General features: G+C 44.4%; 1 protein-coding gene across 1 annotated transcript; it reads right to left on the reverse strand.

The window, feature by feature from the left end:
- Positions 1 to 1,766: 1,766 nt before the first annotated feature.
- Positions 1,767 to 9,095, reverse strand: cbx7a (chromobox homolog 7a). The gene is made up of 6 exons (XM_053338434.1): positions 8,853 to 9,095; positions 7,674 to 7,717; positions 7,442 to 7,507; positions 7,261 to 7,327; positions 2,663 to 2,978; positions 1,767 to 2,571 (listed from the first exon to the last, which is right to left on the reverse strand). The coding sequence occupies exons 1-6, from the start codon at positions 8,919 to 8,921 to the stop codon at positions 1,988 to 1,990; spliced, it is 1,146 nt and encodes a 381-aa protein (XP_053194409.1). The 5' UTR covers positions 8,922 to 9,095; the 3' UTR covers positions 1,767 to 1,987.
- Positions 9,096 to 11,722: the final 2,627 nt, after the last annotated feature.

Here is an 11,722-nt window from a genome sequence, read left to right on the forward strand (position 1 = left end):
TGCACTTATCCATAATCTTGGGTATTAACTTTTAGAAATGTGTTTTTGAGATTTTGTTTTTTTTTTGTCAAAGTATATTCTAACATCTGCCAAGTCATTGCATTTATCCTGTCAGTAAATCAGTCAGGGATCACAGCTGGTTAACATCCCAAACTCCACAGAAGCTGAGCAGGAAGCTACACTACAGCTCTCTCACACACACACACACACACACACAAACACACACCGAGCTACGGAGAAGGATAAAAAGTGTAATTTTCCCTTTATCAGCTCGCCCACTCTTTCACATTCAAAGGAGTATGCATGGTAAAAGCTGATGAATTGTAAATGTTTCTTGTTAGTGTCTGCCCACACACTCTAATCCCCCACTTCCACTGCACACTTCTGACATACTGAGCCCATGAATCACAGACTATTAAATTGCACTCTATGGCGTCAGTTACAGTAAATTGTCTTTCCTGGGAATGAAATGCCCCCTAGTGGCGGTACATGGAAGAAAGCCGGTTCAATAATAGGGCAGTAATAATACAGGAGGAAAGAAATGAGAATGACCTTTTACAGATATGATAGTAGAGTTAGAGTAAAATAGCTGTTCTGAGGCTAAGGTAAAAGTCTGACTTTAATGATTCTTTCTCTGGATTTGTTGTGCTGCTAAATAGTGCCCCCAAATCCAAAGGGATCATACATCAAACAAAGAGCTGCTGTGTGTTGACTTTCAGGCCTCAGCAGTGAGCTGGGAGGCAACTTTAAGGACACTGTTGCATAACATATTTGTATATCAGATTTCTGTGATGTAAAGACTTCTCACCACCATATTTAATATACGTTAAACTACTATAATGTGCAGTCAGTAATCCCGCATGTTAAATAAGCTCCAGGAGGCAGTTATTTCAGTACATATTTATTGGAAATGCAGTCAAAATAAAAATTATTCAGAGAGAAGACATGTTTGATAACCCATCATTGTCTGAGAAGGACTAATTGGGACACATACGTGACATAAGTTAGTTTAGCTTATACGTGTGACATGCAATAAATAACAGCTCACTACTGTCTGACCTAACGTATCTTACGTTTGCTCCATTTGCACATTACCCTACACAGCGTTAACAGCAGCAGTGTAAACTGATGCCTCCTCTTTTGAGATGCACAAAGGCTAGTGAAAAGAGTGGACTATCAATTGGTAATACAAAAATAGAACCAGGTAGCATTTCATACTTGAAAAGTAAAAAGACAGAGACTGCAAAAAAAAACCCACAAAAAAAACACAACTGTGTACTTCTTTTTTAAATTTTTTTGTGCATCCCTCCTTCTTGAAACACACAACTTCATCTGAGCGGCGGGCATTAGTTCTCTCCTTTGTTTTACTTCTTTTGTGACAGAAATAAACCTCTTCAATAACACACAGGACAGGGCTTTGTGTGTGTGTGGCACAGACTGACAGGGCATGCAGTTAGCTCTGTGTGAATACTGGAAAAGAGCGATATCATTACAAAACATTATTCGTAGGAAAAAGGAGCGACTGAAACAGGCCCCGAGAACAGATCTGAGTATGAGACTGATGTCTGGAAAGCACTGAAGACGACTGGAGAAAGTAGCTGCATGGAAGTAGTCATGTGGACTGTATTGTTATAGACTCGACTGCTGTCTCACCATCTGTCTCCCGCTCTCACTAAACCCAGCGGCCCCAGGAAGGAAAGCTGCCACTGAGATCTATTTCATCTGCTGGATTGCAATGTGAAAATGATCTTAGCACATTTTTTTTTTGGGGGGGGGGGGGCTCTGGCTTCCTATCACTCCTAATAAATGAGCCACAATGATAAAATTACCACTCATTTTTTCTTCAAAGGCAATAATTTCTTCATTGAACTCAGCAGGAAATGAGTGTAGCTTTGTAAACATGAAGAATTATCTTACATATATGACTATTTACATGTAGAAAATGAGTGGCAAGTCTAATTATGGTTATTTTGATCTGTCTCTTCATTCAGAAGCCCCTAAAGAAGCCTTCGGCCACCATGGCTTCTTTAATCGTCACTGTCAAGGAGTTGATAGTCACTTTTGTTACAATCACCTTCCCAGGATGCTCTGCTTCAGCTGGATCAGTCTGACTACCTGGTGTTGTCATAGTAATGCTCTGATTGTCGCCTCTCACTTCCTCGCTCCATGATTCTGAAGCCGAACAGACAGCGGTGGCATCACCTGCTGCCTCGCTGCTCTCCTGAACGCTTACTATCACCGTGGTCGTGTTGTTTCTCTGACAAACGTCGCCCTCTGATCTGTGACTCAGACACTCCGACCCTGAGACCATGCCCTCCTCACCTCTGTCCCATTCTAACATGTTGCCCACGGTAACGGCATCCTCTGGTCCGGCCTCTGGCACGGAGGCACTGTCTTTTGATGGGTCGCACGCAAATGTTTCATTGAGTCTTATTTCAGACGTCCCTCCGCCTGCTCTGTCAGTCCACATCTCTGTGCCTACTGCTGTTAGGGCGGCCTCCACCTTCTCCTCCACCTCCATTTCCAAGTCCTGTCGCTCCAGCAGGGGCGGGGAGCTGCACTCGGACTGACCTTCAAGACAGAAACAGACATTTTGCTTCACTTATAAAGGTGAAAAGGTCATGACTGGGTGACTGGATTTCTAAAGATTGACTTGACATACCGTATAGACTGTCTTCACGCCTCTCCTCAATGGTGCTTTCAGACTCTTGCTTCTCTTCTTCACTGGTGACTCCCCAGTCCTCCTCCATGGACTCCTCTTTCTTCCTGGGTGGATGGATGGGTTTGTTTGAGGGTCCATCTGGGCCCCGTTTCAACGCCCTATACTTGCTCCTCCTCCTTACTTGACGACAATACATGCTACCCCGCTCGCCCTGGTCCACATCTGTGCTCATGGAGCGGGTGAGGGAGAGGCGCAGTCGGGGTGGAGGCTTGTCCTGGACCTTGTGAGCACTGCGGAGGTCCATGGCAAAGATGTTCTGGAACAAAGAGAAGGTGACATGTTAACAGATGAATCATTACTGTCTTAAGTTTTAAAGTGCTGTATGTAGAAATCAGAAATTCCTTCTCAATGGCGCCACCTGTGGACGTTAAGCTTGTACGTTCGACAAGAGACTACTGCAGGTGATGACCAATCAGGGACGCTCTGGTAACACAGCCTGTAGACTGGTCAGTCTACAAGCTGATATACACAACTGAGAAAGTTGGGTAATATCTAATTGTTTAAGTTACATTAATACCCATACACTAATTGGTAATTTAAAAAAAAGATAAATACATTTTTTTTATTTTTTTTTATCATTTTGATATAAACTACAGTGCCCAGCTGTTTTAGGAAAATAGATGGTTATCTTATAAAATGAAACTATATATTCGTGAGCTGTTTTTAAAGATTTACGTCTTCTTTGAGAACCAATGAGCTTGGAGTCTTGTGCGACAGGTTAAAGTCACAAGGAAATTGAATAACACATTGTTGGTTTTCAAGATATTGGTTAACAGTAACAAAAATACAGAATCACCTGCTTTATCCGTTAAAAGTAATTCCCCACTTTTTAAAAATACAAATGTTCATAAATCAACTCTGCAATTAACAGTTTTCATTTCGTTTTCTGACTGTGTCCCATTTACCATAAAGTGCCTTATTTCAGTTTACACTTGCCCAGAATTTATTTGATCAAACTCCTAAGGAATGAGGTATAACGCAGGAGGAGTCCGGCCAGGAGGCAATCCACAGAGCCCAGTCCCTCCGCGTACCAGAGACCCCAGTCCCAGCAGAGTAGTTCCACAGCAGCGGATTAAGTGGCCCCCAGCCAGCAAACAGAGTGAGTGACTGCAGTTTGACCAGGATGTGTCCAGCATCATCCAAGCAACAGCTAAAGTAGATGCTGACAATTGACTTAACACAATGACCACCATCATAGACAGCTATGCCTCAGAGAGATTTGGACAGATGGACCACCAAAATACACCACCTGCATCAAGAGCTCCGAACCTTCAAGAAGCAGTACAAGAAATCTACTGACAAGGAGAAGCAGGCACTGGCATAACTGCAAAACATCCTGTGGAAGACATTGATGACCCTGGGTTGAGAATAGCTCAGTGGGTAGAGCACCCGCCCCATGTGTTGAGGCTACAGTCCTCGCTGCAGGCGACCCTGGTTCAAAACCCGCACTGAGCGGTCCTATCATGCATATCATTCCCCCCCTCTCTGCCTCTAGTTTCCTGTCTCTCTACTAACCTGTACATTAAAGGCTATATATACTTTAAAAAGAAATTGATGACCCTTCGCAGAGCAGCACAGGAAGTGGGGAAGAGAGAGAGCCAGGAAGCGACTGCTTGGGGACAAGCGCAGTGGCTGTCTTGAGTGCTCTACAGGGGAAGTGAATCGGACTCCTTAAGCGACTCAATGAGGGAACAAGAGCTGGACGCCAACAAAAGCCATCATCAACCCTGCCCTCCCAACAACAAAGTTCAATGTGAGGGAGCTGAGCCTGAAGGAGGTGGAGGAGGTCATCAAGGCAGCTCAATCATCATCTACTCCAGGACCAAGCAGTCAACCCTACCTCGTCTACAAGCGCCTATAGAAGACGTTAAAGGTGACAGAGTATCTCCTCAAGAACAACTTCGTCGACCCCTCAGTCCAGAAGAGTGGTTCCTGGAGTCCTCGGCTGCTTGGAGCACACTGGTGTAGTTACGCAGCTCATCAGAGAGGCTCATGAGAACAGTGTTGTGGTTGGACCTGGCCAACGCCTACGGGTGTATACCTCACAAGCTGGTTGAGCTCGCACTTGACTAGACCACCTCTATGTTCCCAGTAAGATTAAGGATCTGATCCTGGATTACTACAATAATTTCAGGCTGAGGATCACTTCTGGGTCAGAAACACCAGACTGGCATCATCTGGGGAAAGGAATAATAACAGGCTGTACCATCTCTGTTGTTCTTTTCGCCCTTGTCATGAACATGGTGGTCAAGTCAGCCGAGGTGGAATGCAGAGGGCCCCTGACCAAGTCTGGTGTACGACAGCCCCAGATAAGAGCATACATGGACGACCTCAACATCACGACAACATCGGTCCCAGGGAGCAGGTGGATCCTACAAGGACTAGAGAAACTCATCACCTGGGCAAGGATGAGTTTTAAGCCCTCTAAATCAAGGTCCATGGTGTTGAAAAAGGGTAAGGTGACTGACAAGTTCCAGTTTTCAATCTCAGGAACCGTCATACCATCCATCACAGAGCAGCCGGTCAAGAGTTTGGGGAAGCTCTTTGACTCAAGCCTGAAAGACACCGTCGCCATCCAGAAGTCCACACAACAGCTCAGCACTTGGCTAACCAAGGTTGACAAGTCTGGCCTACCTGGTAGATTTAAAGCCTGGATCTACCAGCATTCCATCCTGCCTCGAGTCCTGTGGCCACTCCTGATCTATGCAGTCCCAGTGACAACTGTGGAGTCCCTTGAAAGGAAGATCAGTGGCTTTCTTTGGAAGTGGCTGGGTCTTCCACGCAGCCTCTCCAGCGCAGCCCTGTATGGGACGAGTAACACCCTGCAACTACCATTCAGTGGCCTCACTGAAGAATTCAAGGTAGCACGCACAAGAAAAGCCCTACAGTACAGGGACTCCAGGGACTGCAAAGTGTCATCAGCCGGTATCGAGGTTAGGACAGGAAGGAAATGGAGGGCGGAAAAGGCAGTGGAGGTCGCAGAATCACGACAGAAGGCACTGGTGGGCACCTTGGCGTCTGGTAGAGCAGGCTTGGGTTACTTCCCAAAGACCCAAGTCAGCAAGACCCAGGGCAAGGAGAGACACCATCTACTCCAGGAAGAGGTCCGAGCTGGTGTGGAGGAAGAGTAAGTGAGCAGAGCGGTGGAACTCCAGCCAGACATGATCATTACCTCTGAGGCTTCAAAACACCAGATCATGCTGGAACTTACGGTGTCCTGGGAAGAGCGCACAGAGGAAGCTAATGAGAGGAAACGCGCCAAGCACCAGGAACTAGTGGAGGAGTGCAGGGGCAGAGGCTAGAGAACATTCTACGAGCCCATAGAGGTCGGCTGCAGAGGCTTTGCAGGACGTTCACTCAGCAAAGTCCTCTCTCGCTTGGGCGTGACAGGAGCAGCCAAGAAGAGGGCAATTAATCCGCACGCGAAGCCTCAGAGAAAGCTACAAGGTGGCTTTGGATGAAGAGGGCTGATCCGTGGGTCGCTGCTGGGACGCAGGTTGGGGCTTGATGAACCCTGACCGGGTCACCTGGGCGAGGGTGTATGTTGTGAGACCCGAAACACCTGTTGACCCCAGGTTACAATACTGATGATGCGTCCCAGCGCATCCAGGAGATGTTTCTTGTAAGACTAAATTGGTGCATGACCTCTCTTTTAGAGAGTAACAGCAATAGTGAAAGGAAAAGCAAAAGTGTCAGTTAAGGTCACACCCTTTGCTAAAGAAAACATGTTTTTTTAGTTGCTTTGCATTCTGGTGTGTTTGATTACTGAAACTTCTGTTGCTCTACGTGACTTTCAGACAGTTTTGCACAATCCAGACCATGAAATGGGCCCAGAAGGACAACAGAAAGTGAAACACTAAGTGCTTTTATTAAACAATGGCTCACTGTTTTCAGGGGGATTTTTTCTTTGATTTTCTAACTACTGAATGTTCTCACGTGTTTAGAGACATATTGCTGTAATTACAGGGGCATTCCACATATTTAACACCTTAAATACTCATATTTGTAGGGAGCTTTCCAAAGTAAACAAACAAACAAACACCTGGATGATGTCATAATGATGTCATAAGGGGTATCTCAGCTTGAATTGAGACTAAAATTTTAACCGAGCTACATTACAATCTGGAGGTGTGAGATTAAAAGAGGTGAACATTTGGAGACCTTTTGAGTTGCATTGTGGGAAATGTAGGATCCAGTATTTTTGGAGCAAGAAACATACTCAACACATATTTGAGCCTCTGCTGTTTAGATTTTAACAATTTTTGCTTCAATCTATCTTTTGTGAGTCACACATCTTTAGGGATGTGTACTACTAAATTCATGGAGTACCCCTTTAATTGATCACAATCAATGGACACTGTTATTTTAACTGCTCATCTCAAACAGCACCTGTCTGAGGTCTCAAACAGGCTGAATTTTTAACCCATTCGTCAATCATGACCTGACTAAAGGTGGAATATTTTTTAAATAAACACCGCACTGAGCAGTCAAGGGTTAGTGAAGGTTTGTCAGACTAAAAGAAAGAAAAGTGTTGTTACCCGCAGCACGAGCCTCCTGGGTCTGAGTCCTTTCCTGCGATAGGCCAGAGCTCTGACCTTCTCCTGACTGGATGAGAGATAGAAACATGTATAAAGAAAAAACAGACAGTGAGAGACAGAACATAAAGAAAAACCAAAAAGTGCTTTGCAAGCTCTCAGAAAGTCTTCTGTGATTACTCACTTTTCTTCGTAGGCCAGAACCAGGCGAGGGTCCAAAATATTGTCCTCTGGTTCCCAAGTGCTGTACCTGCCAACATAAACACACATAGGCTATATTCAAATACTTCGTTCTTTCTTAATAGCTATTTTTCCACACAGACGGAGCTTGGATATCATGGAGCATATTTGGGAAAGGCCACTGAGTTTATATTGAGGGGATGAGGTCACTGGATGATGACTCAAGGCTTACTCACTTTGGGGGCCATCCCTGCCATTTCAGTAGGTACTCCACATTACCCTGAGGAGAGAGGAGAGAGAGGAGGGGGAACATTTAGAGGAGACGCAGCAGAGAATCGAATACATTCACACAATCTGCACTTCTAATCTTATCCAGTGTGATGCAGAAACAAGCTGCTGATGCACACAGAGAGAGAAAAAAGGGACGACTGTAACTTTAAGGTGTGGAGGGAGGGAGGGTCATGGACATTTTTCTCCCTTTCAAATGGTGTTTTTCTGGGAGATGACGTCAATGACAGCGGGGCTGGGTGGCCTCCAAACAGCAGCTTTTCTCTCGCATCGCGGTGACGTGACTGCACATGGCTACGCGGACCGGTTTCGACAATGCACGGGCTCTATGAGAGGAGCACCGGTGGTTTGGATAGGTGGGGCCACGGGAACATGTAAACAAGTCGGTGTTGCGCAACGTTCAAGTCTCACCTCCTGAGCAACCCCGAAACAATAATTACAGTCATCCCGATTGAAAAAAAAGAAACTGGATTACTCCTCTGATGCTTCACAGTCCGACGCAGCGTGCATTACTATGATATTACATAACTTTCTAATACTACCCGATGAAGGTGGCGTCGCACTACACTACAATTACCATTCATTTACGGAGCAGTATGCACGTATAGGAAGAAGGGGGCATGCTGCGTTAAATACAGTGTGTACCCCTACACTCTGCGTTAAAAGCGTGAGCACGTCATTCTACAACATCTCCTCCGCCGTTTCACCATCACGCAGCAGTCACATTACGCAGCAGTTTCATCCACATACCCCACCACTGCCTCCCCTCGCTGGCTGGCGTCAACTAAATAAACTGCGTAGCTCCCTCACACACCGGCCGTATACCCGTTTTCAGGATACACACCCCCTTTTCCATTTTTTACTACAGCTGCGTAGGCTGCTTCAAAACACGTTCACGCTGCAGCATCTCAGCCGCTGCACAGGAAGGTTACAGGATGCGAGCCGTGCACGCAAACAATGTTAAACTTTGGCTCTGGTGTGTTACATCTATTTAGCGTAAAGTAGGGGTAAACTGCGTAGCCTAGTTCTAGACGTTTCGCAGAGCACTCCGCGCCGTTCGGCTAAAAAGCACAGGGAAAAATAAGTTATGTAAGTTAGATGAAGTGTTAACCAAGCGCTCTGCTCACCTTTCTCACTCTCTTCTTTGTTATTGACTCCACTGCAAACACTTGGTCTCCTATGGATGACAGCTCCATCGCTGCACGCTGCTCCACACGCTCCAAAACAGAAAACAAACTGGCTCTCCGCTGCTTTTTTTCTCTCTTGAAGTGTTGAAATAAAAGTAGTTCAAGAGGCGCGGGGGAAACTGTGACAAGTGTCAGTGTAGCGGCTCGCTCCCGGTGTGAGGACTTGTTTTGCGTGCTGTGCCTTATGCGCTTCTCTCTCAGCAAACTCCAGCTGCCTGCCTCTCTCACTTTTTAAAATCTGCGACACATCAACAGTGGACACAACGCGCTGCTTTAAGTCAGGCGCGCCCCCTTTTCATTGCGTAGGGCCGAGCCCCCAGAGCAGGCGTGCGCCCACGGGGCCGCGCACGCAAATTGGAGCAGAGTGCAGAAGAGGGCCAGGAGGGGTCTAAAGGGTTGTTGTGAAACTACTGGTAGGGGAGGGAGCGAGTGGAAATTTTCTAAAGTTTTGTTAAAAACAACAAACACTGTTCCATTTATAGCGACATTGCTGCATTTAAATTAAAGTTTTGTTTCCATTAAAGGGGTTAAGACTTACTTCTTCCTTTTTTCATTTGTTTGAACTGTAAAGAAAAAATTATTTCTTTTAGTTAGGTCTAAAATGACATGACTATGTTTTAATTATCTGCAAAACTTTGAATTATATTTTTCATACTATAAAGAAGTAGTTTGACATTTTGGGCAATACATGTGTTGGATTTCTGGAGTTAGACGATATGCCAGTAGGCTATAGAAAAATGAAGATACAGCCAGAGGCTGGTTAGCTTAGCTTAGCATAAAGACGAAACAGGGGGAAACACCTAGCCTGGTTCTGTGTAAAGGTAACGAAATTAGCCCACCTGCGCCTCTAGAGCTCATTAATGAACATGTTAAATGTAATTTAGTGTAAAAACAACAATTAGGTGTTATATGCCAGACTATTTCTTGACAGAGAGCGGTTAGAAGGCAACCTCCCAGGACGTAAATGGTCCTGACCAAAAAATTGTCCGACACATAACCTCCGATTGGTTTTGGTATGAATTACTAATGTGTATAATTAGTGACGTTTCGAGGTGCTGGTTGGTGGATTTTGTAGAAAGCCAGTAATTATTGCTTTAAAACATTAGTAAACAGAACATGTCAGTCCAACCATAGCTTCAAAATATGAATTCACAGGTGAAATGCAGCCAAATGAGGTTGTGTGGTGAGAAACTGAAATCCAGCCTGAGCATGAAACATCGTGTGAGCTCATGTATTTTTATGTAACATTAGTAAAGGCAGGAAAGATCAGAATCTGCAATGGAAATGAAAGCCTTGCTTCACTCTCTGGTGGAAATGTTCACCCCTCCAGCCACGTTTGATCCAAATTTGGAACTAAACAGTCAAACACTGAAAGTCTTAATCTTACATCCTGAGTGAAAAACAACCAACAATCTCCAGCGAGGGGCAGCTGAAGATGAGGCTGAGTAGGTATAAGGACACAGATACAGATCTCAGTGATGACTGCTGATATGTTGAAGCCCACATTTATTTATTTTTTAACCATGGCTGATTCTTAAAATCCAGAACTCACACACACTTACCTAACTTTTCACCTGCACAGCCGCTCTCCCAGCCCTCAGGTGGGAACAGCTCATAAAAGTGACTACAGTGGAAAAAAGGCTCAGAGCCAGATTCCTATTATCTTTCATTAGGCCTGGTGTGTATCAGTTTACAGTAAAACTCGCTGTAACTACACACACACACATGCACACGCACACACACACGGTCTACAGTCCATGGTCTCACTGCACCTGGAACACTTGCATCACTTACGGGCATTGGGTGTCATGGCAACTGTTTCTACGGGAACCACTGAAAAGCTGGATGATGATGAGACAGCAGGAAGAGTTGCTAAGCAGTTAGTGAAGAACAGTGATTCACCCATACTGACCCAACTGTGACCTTTGACCTCTCAGTTCTGAGAGCATAGAAACAGACCAATTAGAGGTAATCATAATGATAGTATAGCATCTGTGGCATCAATCATTAGAGAACATCATCTTATGGTGATTATGCTCTTTAAAGAAAAAGTTCAACATTTCTGTGAATATGTTTATTTGCTTCCTGGCAGAAGATTGATACCACTATCATGTCTGTACGTTAAACAATAATAACCACAAGTGGAAAACAACTAAATAGTTATCAAAATAGTTGCTGATGAATTTTCTGTGGATTGTTTAAGCTCTTATTTAAATCATCATGCTTCTTCTTCTTCTTGTAGAGGAGTTGCAATACTTACCGCATCTGTAGGAGGATGTTTAATAATTTGGCAACTTCACTGTATTTACATGTCTTAAAGAGGAACTCTCAAATGATTCAGTCGCTTCCGTAAAGTTATTATAATTTACCCTCCACTGCTAAATTCAGAGAACAAAAGTCAATCTAAATTCCTAAAATCTATCTATCTTTTTATGCATTTTCATGTTTAGGTTGTCTTTGTTTCCTGTGACGTTGCCCTTTAAGGAAAATCAACTTAATGAATTTTGAATATATATTATGAGGCAGATTTTAAAAAGAATGGTTGAAATCTTAGAAGCAGAGGTCAAGGTAACCTGACTTCAGGTCTCAACACCTATCACAGCGGCTTTCTGCTATAATCCTGTCTGAAGCCTGAGATAACTGCTGACATCACTATGACATCACCAGGGTTAATGTCTCACACATGAGAGTAGTAGTAGTAGTAGTAGTAGTAGTAAATCAATCTGAACTTCATGCCCTCCTTTACATTACTGCCATAATAGGCTACTGCTTTAACACTCATACAAGATATTAATAGTGAGTTTATAGTG

The sequence above is a fragment of the Scomber japonicus genome, chromosome 18 (assembly GCF_027409825.1).
Source record: "Scomber japonicus isolate fScoJap1 chromosome 18, fScoJap1.pri, whole genome shotgun sequence".
Taxonomy (NCBI): Eukaryota; Metazoa; Chordata; class Actinopteri; order Scombriformes; family Scombridae; genus Scomber; species Scomber japonicus.

Coding starts and splice junctions, on each gene's coding strand:
- cbx7a (XM_053338434.1), bottom strand. CDS start 8,921: ATGGAGCTGTCATCCATAGGAGACCAAGTGTTTGCAGTGGAGTCAATA. Junction 7,508..7,673: donor TGGCAGGGATGGCCCCCAAA/GTGAGTAAGCCT, acceptor TTATGTTGGCAG/GTACAGCACTTGGGAACCAG. Junction 7,328..7,441: donor GTTCTGGCCTACGAAGAAAA/GTGAGTAATCAC, acceptor TCTCTCATCCAG/TCAGGAGAAGGTCAGAGCTC.